General features: G+C 36.5%; 2 protein-coding genes across 2 annotated transcripts in view; one reads left to right on the top strand and one right to left on the bottom strand.

Annotated features, from left to right (window-relative positions):
- The window catches only part of LOC130435844 (uncharacterized), a 476195-nt gene that overhangs the window by 153271 nt on the left and 301708 nt on the right, over positions 1-21216 (bottom strand). The gene's annotated exons all lie outside the window — the stretch shown is intronic.
- The window catches only part of LOC130435832 (neprilysin-like), a 30672-nt gene continuing 14508 nt past the window's right edge, over positions 5053-21216 (top strand). The window contains exons 1-4 of the mRNA XM_056766683.1: positions 5053-5487; positions 12681-12851; positions 13801-13836; positions 14022-14183. Coding sequence (XP_056622661.1) covers positions 5427-5487; positions 12681-12851; positions 13801-13836; positions 14022-14183 — 430 coding nt within the window. The 5' untranslated portion in view covers positions 5053-5426. The remainder of the gene's footprint in view (positions 5488-12680; positions 12852-13800; positions 13837-14021; positions 14184-21216) is intronic.

The raw sequence follows: 21216 nt of genomic DNA, 5'->3' as shown, positions 1-21216 counted from the left end.
TTATTTGGGCAATAGAGAGTTATGTGTAAATTCCTTGAGTGTTGCTGAATGACTCACTCCTTATGATTAGTTTTTATTATTCAGCACTTAAAACAAATTCAACCCAGCCATTAAAACATACAGTTTGTTTGAGGTGTTAAATTTCAAAAAGTGACATGGACAAAATACATTTTGCACTCCAACAAATACAACAGCTGCTCAGACATATGCTAACATCAATTATTCATTGACCACTTTAGAAAGGAAACTTACACAGAACATTAAAATTGGATGTATGATAACAAATAGCTTTTCTTATCCACATTTACATTTGAAGAGCTCTTTTCCCAATGAAAATGACATTTTTTTACCTAGACCCATACATTTTGTTAATATTCAATTTGTCCTGTTAAAATGGTCTGTTGGCTCAGTCTGAACATGTTAAACAAAGATTGTTGAATGAAACAACAATATTGTCGATTATAATTTTTTTTTTTCAAAAAGCTACAAATCCATCATTTTTTTCATAAAAATGTTGCTTTATTTCTTTTTAAAAACAAACAAACAAGAGAACATGAAACATATGATATCAGGGACTCAAACTTTAAATTAATATAAATCAAATAAATGCATATGCATGAAATAAATAACAGCCAAATAAAATAAAAAGTAAAAATCTGAATAGTAAAATAAAATAAATATTTTCAATTTCATGTTTCAATATTTTCCACCACATACAACAAATAATTTAGAAATAACACATACAAATACCACTAACGAGCGAATTCTGATCGAGAGGACATATCGCATTTAGGCTAAAAACAGGTTCGGGATTTATAGCGTTTTGGAAAGAAACTGCATCTTGCAGTACATTTTAAACAAGGAAATATAGCGAGTTGGCATGAAACATTGATGGAGCAGTGAATAGGTTAGTACACAGCAAAATGGCATTTAATGCGTTTTGGAAAAGAGCTCTTCATTTATTCATTTTGGAGATTTTTTTTACAAAGTGACTGAACTACAGTTAAGTTACAGTCACAGTGTATGAAATTTAGTGGAATCTAGCGGTGAATTGCATTTCCGTCAATAGATCCTTCAAAAAATGATCCATTTAAAGAAAATCTTTGTAGTTTTTTTACCTTGAAATAATGTCCATAAAATTATTTCCGTGGTAGAACATCTCTTAACTGGAGTAATTATACTGCCGCTGCTACCTGAGCAGCCTCATAGAGGCAAAAACAACACTCTGTAAATTCTGTGATCGTGCTGGTACCTACATGTGCCTATTGGTGTAAATTGTTATTGTTTCATTTATACATCTTATTTTTTCATTCACTAATGTCCTTCAGAAGATTTAAAAATACATAAATGTTTTTCAGGAAATTATATATAATATTTTTAACACTTAAACCAGTTTCAGAGGTTTACACCCACCTGACTTTAAATGTTTGTGTTGACTTTGTGGACAGCACTGAATGTTTCTATCTATTGTTATAGTCGTGTATGAGTCTCTTGATTGTCCTCAATGTAAAAAGAGGAATCTCAACATCATACAGTTACTGCTGGTCATGAGTCAAATCTCCAGAAATGCTGAAAAAGCAAAAATTGTGGAGGACCTAGATGAATGTTTTGAAGATCAGTGGACAGTCTAATGACTCATGACAAACAAGAAACTCTTAAACAGCTATAACTAAACATAAAAACTGTCATTGATTGTTTATGTAACATCATACAGTATTAAGAACAAGGGGTATGTAAACTTTTCCCCTGGGCTATTTTGAGAAATTCTGTTATTATTCTTTAGTGTGAACTTTATGTTAACATTTCTTAAGTGAATTAACTTGCTCAGGGCAGGACTAAATTAAAAATAAACCTTCATTTTCAAAAATCCTCTTATTCTTCCAAATGTTTCATCTTTTTCCAGATTCTGCAAGGGGTGTGTAAACTTTTGAGCACACTGTACAGCAATGGTATTTACAACACTGGTTAGACAATTGCACTTATGTGGTACTTATGCACCATGAGCAGAAGTTTCAAAGTGTTGCTTTAAGAAAGTATAATATTAGTAATAGCTTTCCCATGGCTCATTGGTTAGAGCATCGCATCAGCAACACCAAGTCATAGGTTTGAGCCCAGGGATTAAAAAAACAAATGTATAGTAAAATGCAATGTAAGTTGCTTTGGATAAAATCGTCTTCCAAATGCATAAATGTAAATATAATACATCATTTCAGATACAACATTAAGTCAAAACTTGTATAGAATTAAAATACATTTACGTGCTCACGGAAGACTCTTCCATATACATCTGATCTTACTGTACAGCCATTGCCACAATAATAAGAAGACTACAGTTACATGGTGTATATTCCTTTAAAAAATCTACATGTTAAGTCCATGTCATTGTGGTCTTCAGCTGAAAGATTCACCCCGACTATGTTTTGAGTTGTTTTACTCTTGTGCTGTTGGGAAGGGTTTATCTGGTGTTTGTAAATGTCAATAATAGTCATTTAATAGGAATGGAAAAATGCACTGTATAATGACAGTCCTTGAAGCTTGAGGATATTTATCTAATGCAAGCATGCTAATACCGAACAGACCATATAGTTTGAAGAATGCCAATGACATGATGCCGGAGCTTCCTGAAGCAAGGCCTCCACTATTAGAGTGGCAGATTTTCCAGAAGTTTGGAAAGTATTTTGTTGTGCACAAAAGAGATGAAAGACATAGCAGTAAAGAGAAGGAAAAGACTCGATAATGTGAAATGAGGATATTGTAAAAGAGAAAAGGAAACAAACGTTCTGCAGGAAAGGAAATCTGATAATAGCCAAAGGGAAAAGATTTGGTCTTAATAGTGTGGGGTCTTTACTGACAGACATTCTTATTCGTTCCCATCGGACGGTCAGATAACAGACCACATACAAGTTTTCCTTATTACTCGTAAAAAACATATTACACCACTGCAGTCATTAAGATTTCTTAAATCCTCAAGAGTCAACCGACATCCTGCCTAATGTGCGTCATAAGTGCCTAAGAGTGACTTGACCGAGCACTGCAGTGAGACAGGGATCAGGTAAATTGCAGCTTTTTTTAAATGAAAAATTGGACACAGCCGTTGTTAGTGTTGTTCTGTTCAACACTAATGGTTTACATAGAAATATGAGAACACCGCAAGATTGTAATGATTATTTATGTTTTGATTACTCTTAAATATTTTTTATGGGAACTCTGTTGTAACAAATTTACAAACCATGTACCCCCATTCCATTTATTATATGCGACTAATACCCAGTGCAGGATATGTAATTGTATGGTTTCAACTGGTTTAAATGGTTGAGAGAGTGGTTATGTCATTCTGCTCTATAGTTTAATTGCCGTGTTAAATGTGGCATGTTTGTGACCTCACACGCTTGTGCTGTATTTACACCTTCTGCTGTTAAAATGCAAAACGGGAAATCAGCAATGTCTGTAAAAGGATGAGCAATGCTTTTCCAACATGTAACAAAGTGGAAAAATCTGTTTAAATTATAGATATTAAAACCTGTCAAATTTGCTGTCAATGTCAAGACAAATTATTCACAAATATCCATAAAATAAAGTGTAATTTATGTTAACTGGGAAATGGCGGTCCCAATTCACTTGAATTAACCCTGAATGAATGTAAAAACCCCACACACTGAAAATTTTCTACCTTGAAATTACTGTATCACTTTACAATAATTGTATTAACAATTAGGTATTGAATTAGTTAACGTGAACTAACAATAGTCTGCAGCATTTATTAACAAAGATTTGCATGCTTAAAAACTACTGCTCATTGTTAGTTAATGAATGGGCGTAAATCTCATTTAACAGTAGGAGGGCATAATAAACATAACACTTCTCAAGAGCAATTTTTGAAGGGGACACACTTCACACTTCAGAGTACAGTCACCGTTGCACTTACTACGACACAAAGCAACAATATGCGTTAGGTTCATGACTTGCAGTCATAATTCAACTGAACTAAACAGCCACGTACTGCAATACAAGTGAACACCTCATAAAGCTGTTACATTTACATTTTTTGTCAAGACAGGAAACAAGAATAAAAACACACCATCCATGATACTACATGTTAACAATGAGTCACTTTGTAAACACTTTTTAAACTCTATCCTGATTCATATTGCAACAAAGTCACAATACATCTACATTAAGGAGTGGTGCTTATTTTCCTCCCATGTACTGCACTGCCTTCGGCGTGTTAGTTGTAGTGTGTGACTCACTGCTCAACAAGCTAACGTTAACAAGCTAAGTAACGTTCTATTCGCTAACATGGCAGATTCATGGAAGAATAAATCGGTAATCGGCAATTTTTGCCACAACTAATTTATTAATGTATCGATACACATTAAATACACTAAATAGAATAATTAATTTAAATTTATAGTGAATAAAATAGCCTTCTTACTGGAGTTCAACTACCACATACCTGTAGCGTAGGTGAGATAAACGGGGAAAGCAGGCAGCGGGCCAAACCATTGTGATGCAGGGGAGGGGGGATTCAACTGTATCTAAACTTAAAACGCATTTTTTACGTTTGTATTTTTTTTTCAAATTAAACAATTTGTTTAGGTATCCGTACATTTATTTTGCACAATGGACAGTGCGATTTGAAATGATTTGAGGGGGGACAACTCTCGGATGGAGGGGAACGTGTGCCCTCCGCCCCCCCGGCATTTACGCCTATGCGTTAATGCCTTATTCACTAATGTTAACACATGTAACTTTATTGTGAAGTGTTACCCAAATAACATTATGTTTTTTAAACATATTTACTGGGATGGATCATTTGAATGTTGTAATGCTGATTAAACCCATATGATCATAGCAAAGCCATTAACCAAACTCAGAGGTAGATGAGTGCTGAAGGTATATCCTAGGTTTTTGGGCACTGAAATGTGTAAAGTAACATAAGGAATTTAAAATGTACAGTCTCTAGGAGATACCCGTTTATACCTGAAAAACAGCATTTGCCTTCGTTTCCTTCAGTTGAGCGCACATTTGCGCGCAGATCCTAAGTGGATCGAGCGCAGCTCACAGTTGCGCGCTCCACTCCACTCCGCGCCGGCATCTCGTGCCATCTCAATCACTCCTAAACACCGCCTTTCGTGGGAGGCAACATTAGACACCGGCTCAACTTACGTACTTCGCTGTTGTCTCACATCGTACACATCTCTGCTAAGGTTTCCTCCAGGTGTTTCTACATGCGCTCAAAATAATAACTGTGTGTGACACAAGGAGATTCTGCCGCCGCGGCGTTAACAGGTAGCCAAGGGAACTGACATAACTGAATAATTTGTTATCGATATCCCAGGAACACAGAATACTCCTAAAACTCATCGATCATCCGCTGGACTGACACGCTCTCTGTAAGGAGGGAATCTTTCTCACGGATTTGATGGATGTTTGATCGGTTGGTGATGCCAATTTATATCATCGACCGGAAATTTCCAGAGACACCTGGTGAGTCTGTAACGCATGATGCACATGGCATAAAGACATGATGTGCTGACCAATGTGTTTCGTATAGGCAGTTTTGGAAATGTCTCCTTAAAGTAGTTTGTTTGTTATTAATGAAGAATGGCGCTGGATGCACGCAATTTTCATAAACAGTTTAATTGTTCAATTGCAATGCACTACTGGTGACCATGTACCTTAATTAAAATACGCACCAATCTAAAAGTATGGACTGCATACTCAGTTCGTTTAACTCTTGATACTGACCCCAAACATCACCTTAACCACATCATCAGCATCGCTCAAGAAAGGCAGACAATGTCCATCAACTTGTTTTATTTATCAGACATTTTATGCCAAAATGAAATTTGTTGGATTCTGTGAGATTGACCTAAAAAACAATTCTAACGCACAGAATGTGAGGGAATATGCAGACATGAACATGGCAGGACCTGTAAGCTATATACAGCAGTGGTGACACCACCTAAACACATGACAAACATGTGCTAATGAGAAATGATGTTTCAGATCTTCAAAACATGCACAGCTTTGCCTGCTATTTTATAAACAAAAGTTTTTTTCAACTTCATACACTCAGGTTTTCTCCTAAAAGACCAATGAATGGAAAAGTTTTTGTTTAGATTTTTAACCCTGTCAGACTCTTTCCATGACAGAAGCATTCAACAAGTGCCCCATACAACCCAGTGCCAAACATACCACACACCATTGAGAAGAGATAATACAGAGAACTCTCTCTGTCTCTTTGTGTGTGTGCGAGTGTGTGTGTTTGTGCGTGTGTGTTTCAATGTTAATCTTTTTGGTTATCTGAACAAAGAAATGAAATGGCAGGTTATCAGTTATCAAAGCTTCTTAAAGTAAATAGAAAATCTTGTTCACAGAGATGTTCACTCTTTTGGGCATGTCAATAAGTTTGGTAATTTTTCTTTAATTTATTTTTTATTAACATTATGTTTTAATAAGTGTTTATTAAGAGATTGATGTAGTGTTTAATAAAGGATTTACATCAACTGATTGATGTAATTGTGAAGAAGCAAATATCCTTTCCAGTCAAAATCATTCTTAATTTTTTACAACACTATTTGATATTGACATTTTGACCACAGGAGTGTTTGCAAACAAACATAAAAGAAAAGAAAAAGCAAGTGAATACATATCCTTATGTCAAAAGGTCTTAATAGCTTAAGTAAATCCTTTTAAGAATGATTAACCAGTTTAACCAGTTCATATATTACTTCAGGCACTAGTACATTATTATTTGTGCCCTCTCAATTGGGCTGTTCAGTGAGAAGGTGTTTGAGAGATGTTGCAGTGTACTGACTAAAAGTGTGCAGTGTTAGTGGCCTGACCAAACAACTGTACTGTATGTCTTACTAACGGTGCAGAAGTATGAAATGGTCTTATGTCAACTAGACATATATTATGTATTATATAATATAATAATGTTAATATATTATCACAACTTTTCATTATAGCTTTAATATTTAAATATCATATAAACATAGGTCAGTATAAAGTTAAACTGTTTATAATATCGACTTTTTAATAGCAACACATATTAAACACATTTAATAGTTGTATTTTGTGACATATATTGTGTGAAATGCAAGTAACTCATTACAACAAATTAAGTTTTGTGCAGTTTGCATGTGGCCTAAGAATTGTAGTGCTCCCATTGCATACTACTCTCTACAAAACATGCAGATCAGTCTGTGGTTTTAAGTATAAAGTCCCGGATTTTTGGCATATTTGGCATATGTTTCAACACTGGTAGACTTAAACACCTACACAATCTTTCATGCTGTCAGTCTAGGAAAGTGTCTGCATATCACTTGTCATCACTTTGCAGAGATTTGTTCAGTATTACCCTCATTCGGTGCATTCCTGATGATAACCGATGCTTTCTAATTCCCAAGTTCTTTCCCTGTCTTTTTTCTGTTGTTTTCCCTATTTTTTTTAACTATACAGTATTTTTGTGTTTTCGATGTTTAGTTTTAGACCAGTTCTAAGCTATAAGTAATCATACAATAGAAATAGGCCAACATTACATGATGCATTCCTCATATGTTATTCCCACCTCACTCCATTTCCTAACCATTTTTGACCAAGTATGACCAATATTTGTGAACAAATGTACCTTTTGCAATAGTTTGTATAAAATATAAAACAGTTTTTTAAAAACATGCTCCAGCTTTCATACACAAAGAAGTTAAATGATTTCAGAGTTCATTGTTAAACCTACAAACAGAATAGATGACAAAAACAAATGTGTCTGTGGAGTGACAGCCAATCTTTTGAAAACAAAGGTTTTAATTATACTGTATATTAACTTATATTATTAATATTTACATTTATAATAAGAGAGATTTTTCTAAAAAAAATTATATTGTGCGCAATAGGACACATGTACAGTTTATTTGTCAACTACCCATATACTGAATGAACTGTTGCAGATGTTTTATCATACATTCCTGTCACAGCCAAACTGTACAATACACATTTTAGAGATGCATATTTTTCACAGTTACTGTATCAATGACGTTTTTAAAGGCTAGCATGTGCATCAGAGCTACTTTACTGTGTGGAACCGAATCAAAGTTAGTCAGTCTTCCATGATCAAAGACATTTCAGATTTAACACACTTGAGACATTTAATTGTGTAAACAGTGTGGTTTACAGATGTAGACTAAATCTGAAACACCAATGAGCTGTAAGCAGAACAGTATCCTAAGGGTGTTAGTTAGGCATTACATTTTGATGAAGAAGTCATCTGGAGGGTATGAGGACGTGTTTGTCTCAAAAGACATGCTTGGAGGGTTCACCATTGCTGTGCCAACGCTGAAGCAGACGGCAGCTAACATTGCCAAGTGTATGATTCACCATTCCAGTGCCAACTAGGAACCAGATAGAAGCTTGTAGTACAGAAAAAACCCATACAATTTTGTCAAATGGCTTGTCCCTTTTTTCCAAAATGTGATTTACTTCTTGCAGTTGCTTGTAGATATGAGTGGCATGAAGCATTTTCTAACTAATCTGGTTTGTTTACATTGGATGTTGGATATACATTATTTCATCATTTATTCACCCTCATGTCATCCCAAATATTTCAGTGGTCAATGCGGTCAAAGGTTGTTTGGTTAACAACATTCTTCTAAATATCCTCTTTATTGTTCTGCAGAAAAAAGGATCTTACTGGTTGACACTAGGGTGAGTAAATGATGTAAGAATTTTCATTTTTGGGTGAACAGTTCCTTTCAGAGAGAAATGTGTAATCCTTGTACTGGTGTACTAGCATCACCAAACAGAGTGCAAAAATGTTGTTTCAAATAGGTTCAGACAGTCTCTCTATCTGCCATTTGTCGGCCAAACAGACAATCATAGCTTGTAAGGATGCTAAAAAAGCGATGGTTTTCAATAGAAACAAATAGCAAATTATGTGGCAAAAGCTCAAGTTATGTTCTTAAAGTACATTTAGATGTCTAGCATAGGTTTGGTGAACAGTACAGTATGGCTGAGCTTCAAGAGATTAGGTTGAATGGTCTTTCTGTTTCGTAGCACCTCAGGGAGATTGCCGTGCCCCTGCTAAGACAGTTTGGTTCCCTGCCGTTTCGCATACGTCAGATGATATCTGATCCAGGGGACCTGGGACTGTTCGTGCTTGTCAGAACTATGTCTGGTGTGACGCATCTGTCGCTATCTCTTGTACTTGAACCCCCCTCTTTCTTGGGTATTTAATCAAAAGCAGCCTCATGCCTGGTTGTCCTAGATGGAAAGCTGATGAAGAAAACCTTGGTTCTCATTTGCTCCAGACGTGCCACAGTCATGAGCAGATACATAAGCAAAACCATTTAGATTCTAACTCTGATCATGTCCACAGTGGGGAAGCAAAGGAGATAAGCTGTTACATAGCCACTTAGGTTAACATCAGGGAAACATACTCTGCCTGAATTTTTCCAGATGCTTTTAAGGTTCTATAGTGAAGGGAAGGTTATATCTTCAAGATACAAAACAAGATACAAGATACAGAAACGATTGCTTAAAACTAATAACACACGGGGTCAGGCTCGATGTATTCTAGAGTATTATTCCTTACATAGCTTTGTTATACTGTCTATTATATTAAAGCTTCTTTGGTGTTATTGTATGACCTAAAGGCAACATGTCTTGCCAAACCACACACTGTACTGGAAGCAGCGGCATACAAGTTTTGAAAACAGAAACTCTGTTTTTCAAATGAAAACACACTAGTGTAGACAGAGTCCGAGCGACAAGCCGTTTACACAGAATGTGTGTTCACAAATTGGTAGACAGAAGTCTTTTGATTGGTTTGTCATCGATGTGGACTGTAGACAAATCACAGGTTTATTTTTAATTGTAAAGAATAAAAGAAACAATATTTTGGGATTACCCAAGATAAACCTTCCAGCTCTGCGCAACAATTAAATACTGGATAAGTGGTAGCCTATTGAAAATGCGAATATCAAAATGTGATATAAATTATGATTTGTTAAATGAATTACTAAACACTTGTTTACACGTATTTTTAATGATTGAACACATTTTAAAGGTCCAGTTTGTGAAAGCGAAATCTAGTAGTAAACAGCGACATCTGCTGACGGACACAATGCTTCGTTCTCATGTGAACATGCCAGCTGAGGATGAGGAAATTACGTTGCTTCCTTTGCCAAGTAAATACCAAACATAATGGCACGTAAATGCCCGGTTCACTCCAAAGTCTAAACTCCAAGGGCTCTTCCCTTCGAAGGGAGTAGGGCATAGTAATGATGTGACGGTTCGGTACGAATAGAGGTACCGTTACACCCCTACTTTATACATATCTGAAGACATAGGGATGTATATTATAATGCATTTCTGTCAATAGATCTATCAAAAAAATGACATTTACAGTAAGTCATTTAACAGACGCTTTTATCCAAAGTGACTACAAATGAGGTAAACAATAGAAGCAATTGGACCACATAAGGACAATAAAAAATACACATTGGACCTTTAAGTATTTTGACAGGCATTGAATATGACTAATGGTAATCAGTTACATACAGTATTAGGTATGAGATTCTAAACAAACGTAGAACAAAAAAGCAAAACTGGCATTTAATCTTTAAAAATACTATAATAATTTAAAATACCAAAAACATCAACTGACAGTAGTAGAAAAACGGCTGGAATTTTTCTCTGTACCCTTAAGACTGGATCGCTACATTAGAACACATCACATATATATATATATATATTACATTTATGCATTTAGTAGAAGCTTTTTAAACAGGTCAAAAGTTATTGGAAACTTTTAGCATTATTACTTACATTCAGGCTCGGATCTACAAGGTTGCTAAGCACCCTCAAACCAAAGGAAATCACCCTCAGATTAAATTATTAATAGCGTATATGAATACTGTATTATTAATAATGTAAAATACAATTAGCCAATAAAGCAGATGCACACATACACAATTAATACATTTTAATACATTGTAAATGTAATTAATACATAAACACAACCTTTCAAATTAAACTCTTAATTTCATTATGTAATATTCTTATAATGCCGTTTTATTTAATTCATGTCTTCATCGAGTGTGAAGCGCTTTAATTGTTCATTGCCTGGTAATTCACTGCCTGCGTTCCACTCTGTAAGTCAAGTCTACTAGCTGACTGGTAAAAAATAAAAACATTTATGGTCCATGTTGTTCTGAAAAATGTAATTATGGACATCAGAAATTGGCTCAGTAAAGCCCAAACAAGCAAGATGTTCGTCAAATCCCAGCGAGTTTTGAATTTCTCATTTAAATTGTCATATTTTTCTATTTGTGTTTGTGTATATATATATAATACTATGTTTGGTTTGGTGGTAATATTTTTTGTTTTATTTTCTGTTTATATCTACAGGCTATTGATTACACGATATATTGATTTATTAGTGAGCACTCTCACTATTTTTAAAAGCACCCTCAGTGATTTGGTTCTGGAACCGGGCCTTCTTACATTTAAAGTGTTTGGCCTCAAAATGGACTCTGTGTACATTTCTTTGTCATTTTTGCAATTACCTTTACTCACTGGTCCTTACTTTTTCTCACCAAATCAGCTCCCTTTATTGTAACAGAATATTACACATACTTAAAATCTCTTTCGAAGTATTTTCTTTTGAAACATAGATGAGAGCAGATCACGTTTCTTTCAGCACATATTATATAGTTGCTTGCAATTGTGAGAGGTATTGTTATGTGAAGATATGTGAAATTACACGCACACATATTTAATGAAGTTATTTTTAATATAAAAGTTAATTTAAACTAACAGAAATTTCATGTGGTCTTTAAAACTTCCTGTAATCCGTCCTGCTGTGACAATTTTACAGTAAGGAAGAATTAAACTGTGCCAAATAGTGTTAACCAGGCATGACTTGCTTGTCTGCACATGCAAATGCTTCCATTTAATGAAACATTTCATCACTGGCTACATGACGTACACAGTTCAAGTGTGTGAATAAACATGTGTGTGTCTACTGCTCAAATTCGCAGTCTATCATTCATACTTAAATCTAAGCAATTCTAAAACAAGCTTGTCTTAAAAAATGTACCCCAATTGCCCATTTCAAGTCCACAAGATCAATCAGCCGGACCTAAGCAATGCAGATGTTGTGACTCATTAACCAAATTAGCCCTGACATTCCTCATTCCCATTCCCAACAGAAATCCAGCCCCCTGTTGCTAAAGAGACGTCACTTTATTAGTCATAAATACACCAGAAATCAAAAGAGACAGAATTGTGTTTGTAATGAGGGGCCATAGCCCCAGAGTTAATGTGAGTCTAGATTAGTTTGTCTTTGTAGGTGATGTGTGCTTAAAATTGTGTGTGACACAGTATCGTTCAGGACAGATTTTAAGACTTTGTCCCAGGTCGGGGTCCTGTCATTTGCAGAGTCAGGTCTCTGCCTCAACTTGAACCTCTGGAAGTCAGTGTGTGTTTCTATGTACGACTAAAGGGTGAGAGAGGTGTGTGTGTCATAAAAGGGATCAATTATTAATTGTCTGTTGCAATAAGACCTCACAGTGTGCGTTAGTGCATGTCTGAAAGCTGTTAAATCAAGCTCTCTGTGGGAATATCTGGGAATCTTCAGTGCGAACGAGCTGCAAGTGCAACTTTCTCTCTTTCTTCAGGTGAGTTTCTACAGGCCACCCCAGAGGGAGAGCACACCATGGCCGACAACAACACTCAGAAAAAAAAGCCCCGCTGGACCTCACTGGAGATTGGGCTCATTACGATTGTATGTCTGCTTTTTGTCATTATTGTGGCCCTCATCATCCTCTTCATCACACAGAACGACAAAGGTAATTTCACAAGATGACGTGTATGTGTGTATGGACAGAGTTATATGTTGTACAAGATACTGTGTGCATAAAAGTAGTATGGAGCAATTTATATAAGCGAACCTTGTAAGATTTTCAATATCTATTCAGTACTCCTCATTAGAGGTCTCAGGGCAGAAGATGGAGCTTATTGTAACATTCATCTCACACCCTGATCATCTGCCGTTAATTTACTGGATAATTGTTTAAACAGCACAGGTAGATAGATTGGAGAATATGGAGATGATCTCCACACGCTTTTCCTCTCAGCCGCAGCAGGGATCTGGATGGGAGGGCAGAGATGCGGGGTTATGGACAAGGGGGAGTAAACATGGAGGATGTGTGTTCATCTTTGCATTTCACATTTAATGTGCAAATTTGGAAGGAAAATTTGCAGGATTATGTGAAATGGATTTAAACATACAGTAATAACAGAAACAAACAGAACTTAGGGTAACACCTTACTGAAAGCCTTTGCTGTGTTTTTTTTGGACTGTAATTATCATAAACAGGACAAGCTTTAGTTTAATTGGACAATTTAAGTAGTTTTAACAAAAATGCCTTTCAAAAAATCATTACTTGTGTGCATTTTAGAACAGCACTGGTGTATTTTACTATTTGTCAGTGCAAGTTGTTTTCAGTTTGGACTTTTTTTTGGTCTAGGTCTAGTCCAAATCCTGTCCTGAAAACCACAGCTTTATGTGTAATGCTTTACATTCAAATTTTTCTAGTTCAAATCAGACAAGATTTAACATTTTACTTACTAGTTATATTTTAGTAAAACAAAACGCATTTAAATGCACAAAATTATAAATTTGACACATAAATTCACGTCATCTAAACATAATATAAACATTTATCATGAACTTACACACACACCAAAAACACAAGCTCCACTAGTTCTAACACCTGATGTTTCCTTTTTTTATAGATGAAGTCTGCACAACAGCTGACTGCACACAATCAGGTAAAAGAGATACATTTAAAATACAAATAGAGATACATTTAAAATACACTGCATATGCTAATTTGTTGTTGCATTTGTTCTTGTAATGTCTTTTAATTGTTTTCTAAAGCAGTGATCTTTGTTGTCTGTTGTATGAAATGGCTTCACAAGTTTGTTCACACTAAAACTGTTTTGTGCCAATGTAGCATCTCGACTTATTGAGAACATGGACCCCACGGTGAATCCATGCGACAACTTCTACCAGTACGCATGTGGTGGCTGGCTAAAGAAGAATATCATACCTGAGACCAGTTCACGTTACAGCACCTTCGACATCCTCAGAGATGAACTGGAGGTGGTACTCAAAGGTACAGCAACACCATTTGAAGCCATGGGCTAAAGGGTTTGTTATCAGTCACTTTAGAGGATAATCTAAACCTCTTAACAATGGGCCTGTTGCTTTTTTAAGATTTAGAAACCATGTTGAGTAATGGGGTTATGTTAGTTAAAAAACAAATTGGGCCTCTTTTGAACTCTTTGGGGTCCCTACAGGCATCAATGTATAAAATATTGGAGTGTCTTTGTAGGTTACCCAACCATGGCTTGAAACAACCCAAAATTCTGGAACAACCAAGCACCGGTTAATTTATAACTCAGCGGTTGGTTTTATCCAACCATTTCACCACAATGATAGTAAATGTTTGTGGGGACCTGCAGTCCCTTAAGGTGTGTTTTTACTTCTTCGTCGAACCTACACCATAGCCTCTTTACCGTATACAACAAGCAAATCACAGTGTTTTTTCATCTGAAGAGTAGGGATTCAAACAGACCAATCACAGCGCTTGTGGTCAGCGCAGCTGTTACATTTTTGGAGAGCTGTGCGTCAGGCTACGACGTAGTGATCGCCGTAGGATACTCGTCTTGCATAGGCTATGGGGTAGGTCTGATGCAGAAGTAAAAGTCCGCCTTAAAGCCGTAAGTGAGAACAAATATAATCCATCCAAGCAACAGTTTAGTTATGGCTGTTGTCAGCTAGACAGCTCACTGGGTCTCTGCCCAAGGCTCTGATTGTTAGACTGACATTTATAGCTTTGCTTTTTTTCTTCTTTACACTAGTAGTGAATCCTCTCAGACACATCTTATCTAGAAATGCTTTCAGCACTGTAGTGTGTCTTGAGGAATGAAGCAAGGATTGTATGCTATGGGGGGCTTACAAGACGTAGATTGATGATGATGAAAAGCGGGATTTGAATCCTGAATATGAGAAGGTGTTAGAGATCTGCTGTCTGTCCAGACAAGAGCTGCTTATTAGTCCAAGCATGGACACTGATTTATTGGGACAATTTCAACAGCAGCCCCGAGGGGTTGAGAGATACTTTAGAGGGGGCACAGATGAGGAAGCCTGTAAAATAATGATTATATTTTAGCTGGTGGAGGTGGAGAAAGCAGCAGGAAGTGCAGGAGGGTTGGAGAGGTTGGGGGAACGGAGGTGTTAAGAGTTAAATGTTATCAAATCTGTAGGGAGCTTGAGCTCCAGGGGTCAAACGCTACCAGAGCTATCATTTAACCCTGACTCTAGTGCTTATCCGTGTACACAAGCAATGATGAAAAGGGCAAACATCCCCCTCTATCTCATGTGTCTCTCGTTCTTTCCTGCTGTATCTCTCTCCACCTTGGCGCTGCCTTTTAGAATTGAATGAGGTTACAATCAGCCATTTCTTCACAAGGGTTTATTTTAGAGTGCTGATGACTTCTTGATTTAAAGCGACAACAGATGAAATTCGAGCACTTAAGATGCCATTATTTACTTGATGTAAATTTTTATGACGCCTCATAACTTGTTTAATGAAATGAAAAATCTTGCTAATCAATGAACAAACACTCTGTTGAGTTCAATAAAAATGATTATTGCTGAGAAAAGAGTGGGGATTGTGACTTCCCTAGACAAATCTAAATCCCTCATTAGCATTTCCAGTGTATTGAGTACTTGAGAAATGAAAGGGAACACTGACTGAGAAATAAGAGCTCATTTTGTGGCTTGATTGGACTTTTATGCAAATTACAATTTGATTGGATTAGTGTTCATGGCACTGACTTTGGTTGACTGTCCTCAGTATCAATACAGCTGAACCGTAAGTATGGTTGAAATTGTAGATTAACTACTTATAAACTGATGCCTTAAGACTTGTTACACACATGGCTAAAACTATAGATATATACATAGATGCCTCAATAGTGGATTTTTCTATAGCTCGCTATATGCAAGTCGTCCACCATATTGGAACTGTCAAAGCCGATCGGTGAACACTGTGTTGACTGTGTGTATGCATTTATGAATATTAAATGTGATCTGCTGTTGTGCTGTTGTGCAGAGCCAAACATACAACATGCTGAAAGCTATCAAAAATTAAAGGTTAGTTTAAAAACATATTATAGTGAGTGAACTTAAAAAAAAACACAAGTGAACTAAAATAAACATGATGGTTTATTTTTACACATTAAGTTTATACTTTATATATAGTGCAAAAAATATATATTCTTTAGTATTTCTATACATGCGGTATCAGAAGAGCACATTTAAATACACTTAGATGTTAGAAGTTTATCTTAAAGGGGTCATATGACAGCTTAATCGAATATTTCATTTGTTTTAGATGTAACGCAATGTGTATTGGTTCAAAAATGCTGTTTTTTCAATATAACATGCATGTTTGTATCTCCTCTTTGCCACGCCCTTTCTGAAACGCGCAGATTTTTTACAAAGCGAGGTGTGCTATGATTGGCCAGTTAACCAGTGTGTAGTGATTGGTTGAATACTGCAAGCATGTGATGGAAATGTAACGCGTCTTACCATATTTGGAACATCAGGTTCCATAGCAATTGTAGTGAAAGGTACGCCCACCTTACTTGCATAGACATTTGGGCGGTCTTATTCAAATCATACCACGAACTGACGTAGATTTGTGCACTATTGTGGCTGACACGGGGCTAAAATAGGCGTGAAAATAGAGAACTTTAAATGCAAAATACCTTTTCACCTGTGTAGACATCTGTGGCCATTATCATGGGTAAGCCCCTTCCACAATATTTATGTGAAACATCATGTAATATGACTCTGATTCCAAAAAGAATATGGACATCATTTACTTATTTCAGAGTAATTGATATTTAAGGGAGTGGATGTGTGTAATGATTGCTTGCGCATGTGACCAAAAGAGTTAAGGATTATGTACAGGTGCCAACCCTTGTTAACAAGTTCCTGCTGCTTCCGCAAAGTTCACGCCTAGAAGGCCTCCATAAATCAGTCCAAGAAAAAAACAAGGAGAGGAAATGTTCATATAGCACTTTAATAATGCTTACATTGCACCTTTGTGAGTCCAGAGTCTGAGGTCTTATTAATGAAAGCAATGACCCTTCACAACGGTTTAACTTGATAGTACCACAGAGAAACATGTTCCATTTCACTTTCTAAGGTCAAACTCCGTCTATTTAACCAGACTTTTACGAACTTCAATGTAGGACATTGCAAAAAAAGCCTATAGTGAAGAGACGGGTGCCGTGGCTCCAACTTATTTCAAAATATATATCCTTTTATGTTTTGATACTAATCAATTATTAATCAGCATTATCCTATTTGAATTTTGATTTAAGTATGAATAAATCAAACAATATTTATTCTCTTATTTGTGATTATTTTTGTTATTTTTTTGTTATATTTTAATATTGACAAATAGCACGGTAGTAGTACATTACTAGAAACACCTCATTTGAGTTTCTATGAATGCCTAGGCCTCTCTTTATACAAGGTCATTGTGTCTGTTAAGATGATGCCTCTTATCATCATGTATGAAAACATCTGCAGTTAGCACACACTGTAGCCTTGAGGGCCTTTGCGTGTGTGTGATTGTATTGTTCCATGAGAAGAGAGAACAGATGGAAAATCACAAGATGGACATAACACCAGAGACCTAGTGACCTTTTTAATATGTTTTAATAAGTTCCAAAGTATATGCCTGTCATCTTTGATAATCTTTAGGACTATATGTCATATCTCATGACTTTAGAACTCTTTGAGAGCTTTGTGTTCTTGTTCAAGTAACCATCTATTGATAACCAATCATGTGTTGTTGATATACCAAAGTACTGACGTAGTTAAGCCACGTTCAGACTGCCACCAAAATCAGATTTGTTTTGCTCATATGCGACCCAGATATGTTTACTGCATGACAGTGTGAGCAGGACAAACCAGATGGAATCCGATCTTTATTAATCTGACCTGAGCCACTTACATATGTGGTCCAAAATCAGATACAGGTCTGATGTTTTGCAATGCGACCTCAGTCTGAACGGTCATATTCATGCGACTTTCGCGTCATTATAGATTGACTTACATCATAATTCTCTGTTAATTTAAAGGTTCAAGTGCTATTCTGTTGACGGAAGTGTACAGCTCTGTTGCCAAACCTTAACCATCAGATTATAAACATAAGCCCTTGCAATGTCTACGGCACGTAAGCCGCACGATGCGCTGCAACAAATGACTACAGAATCCGTTATAATATTTTTTTTTTGCCAATGGATACGGCAAGATGCACAGGCAAACCGGCATGCGCACAGCCCGAGAGCGTACTGCTCCGGGAATGCTCTAAAATCGCACCGCGAGAACAATCCACTCAGCATTGCTTAAAGTCAAACCGCTGACTTTACCCTTGCTTAATTCTGTATGAAACCGCGCTGCCTGTTACGTGTTATTGTTGTTTTGTGCATGCGATTCAGTTTATGACAATCAACAGTTCACCCAGGAATCTGATATTGGCCACATTTTAAAAATAGTGTGAACAGTTCACATTCAAGTTCACAAAACTATAATCTCCACGTATTTAAGACCCAACCCAAACCTTTGAAGAGCATCCACGGTATAACATAACACTAACACAATGGCATTAAGTATTTTCTGTTGCTGGATGTTCAGCTCAGGTGAGAGTTGGAAAACTCTAGCCATAAACTCTAGCATGTTAGTCAGAAGAACAGACCTACAGAGTTTGTAAGATGTGGTAATAAAGAGAGACAATAAAGAAAGACTTCTGTTTGCAATTAAACATTATGATAGCTAGTTCAAAGCAACAGTGTGCTCAATTTACTTTCATTGTTTATTGTCTGTCTGGAGAAAAGAGAAGGCTACACCAAACTTTCTAATTCCAACAATTTTTACGATCTTTTATGATGCTTGCAGCCGGCTCATTAGCCCTTTATCTACCAAAATGTAAATCTCCCGTGACCATCTGCATCTCTGGAAATCCCATGTGGGGTTGAGACCACAAGTTGAGGATGTCTGGATTAGAGGTGGGGAGAAAGACAGGGGAAAGAGAAAGTAGAAAGTGTATTTTGAATACACAGGTTATAAAGAAGACTGACTAGGTGATAAAGAAGAAAAAAAGGGAAAAATATGAAACATGAAACATAACAAAAACAGTGAGAGGTATTTCCATTTTTTTCACTAATGGGAAACTTTCCATGAATTCATTAATATCAACAGGAATGTTTGGCCAACAAAAAAGGAGCAAAATACAGTACATTATGTTAACAGAAAACCTGGAACCTGCACACTGGAACCTGCTCCATAAATTGAAAAAAGCAACGTTTCGACTGTCAGGTCTGCTTCATATATTTTTTTTAACTTTTGTTTTTGAATGTCTTAATGTTTACATATCTCTGGAAGACTTAGTGTGCTATTACAGGCTGTCTTGAAGGGCATAATCCATACCGAGGTGACAGGAAAATGGATATAAATTCGAAAAGCTTTCCGAATAGGGCTAGCAGGAATACTCATGCATATACATGGAAGAGATGCTGGAGGGAAGGAAGGGCTGTTTCCTGCCGGGACAGAGTGAGCTTTGTCAGAGATGTGGGTCAGATATGGCTACTTGCTGATCTCAATATCAAAAAGTTACTTTCAATAGGACTGTATTTGAGCTTTTACGGCCATTCCAGTAACAGTAAAAATGCAGTTGTTTGTATATGATATGGACACCGGTCTTTTAGACATCCGTTGTTTTTTTATTTGAGCTTATTATCTGGACATTTATTTTTGTGTTTGCATTCATAACTTGTGACTTTTCTTGTTATTAATGGTAACGTATTTTGTCTTTGAAGCCGATCTATAATGCAAAAATGTATTCTGCACATGTCAGATGGATTAAGAAAATGAGTGAGTGAGATGAAGTGGCAGAGTTTTGAAGCTGTAGGGGTTCAGGCCACATGGACAACAGGCGGCCTCTAATCCAATCACACACACATGATCTGTGCCCTTTCACAGGAAACACTCGCAACCAAAGCACTAATTAAAACAAAATCTGAACGCAAACCCTGCAGACAGGATATGAGAGAATTAGAGCAACAGCTGGCCCAATTATTCAGACAGATAAAGAAGGAAAGGTAAAGAGGAGACAAGGATGAGGGATTCTTGTGGGACTCCAGTAAACCCTTTGTTGCAAAGAATGAGGTTTTCATTGAGTTTTGTACACAAACACATTGATTCATAAAATGTTTAGACGTTTTAAAATCATCTCAATAAGCCTTGATAGTTAAAGTTTGTTGTCATGACCTGCTCTGTGACTTCTTGTAATCGGATTTTGAGGGGAGCCTCTTTTTTGTGACTACATAGGTGTTGTCTCAAATGACCATTTACACAACACACAATTGGGATGTGTGTTATTTCCAACTACTGTGGCACTATTTTAAGGGATACTTTAACACCATTTAAAAAAATCTGTATGTTTTACTCATCTGGGTGAGTACTGGTTGTTGACGTTTTTTAAGCTCCAAAAGTGCATCCATCGATCAGAGAACTGCTCGACATGGCTCCGTGGTCTTAACAAAGGTATTATGAAGCGAATCGATACATTTGTTTAAGAGAAATATGCATATTGAAAGCGCTATTAACGTTGACGTTTAGCTTGGGACATCTCTTGAATGCGCGTGAACCAGAGGTTTGTTTTTCTGGCAAATGACGGTGACGAAAGCCCCAGCCAGAGAAGACGCTATACTATTGGAACAAAAATGCAGCATTCGTCACCGGAAACTTACGACACGCGAGACCTTTGTTAAGCCAAGCTGTGTCGAGCAGTTCTTTGACCGATTCTTTGAAGATTCAAAAAGTCAACGCCATGTGGAAATGTGGAATTTTGTAGTAAAGTATCCCTGTGATTGTGTTTTTAAGGGGTAGTCACCCAATTTGTTTTATTTTTTCATCATTTACTCACCCTCTTGTCATTTAAAATCTATGACTTTCTTTCTTCTGCAAAACACAAAAGAAGATATTTTGAAGAATGTTGGTGCCGAACAATAGCCGTAGACATTTACTTCTGTTGTATGGACAAAAAAACAATGCAAATGAATGGG

This window comes from Triplophysa dalaica, chromosome 14 (assembly GCF_015846415.1).
Source record: "Triplophysa dalaica isolate WHDGS20190420 chromosome 14, ASM1584641v1, whole genome shotgun sequence".
Taxonomy (NCBI): domain Eukaryota; kingdom Metazoa; phylum Chordata; class Actinopteri; order Cypriniformes; family Nemacheilidae; genus Triplophysa; species Triplophysa dalaica.
Note: the sequence above shows the minus strand (reverse complement) of the source record. Positions and strands in the feature narration are given on the sequence as shown.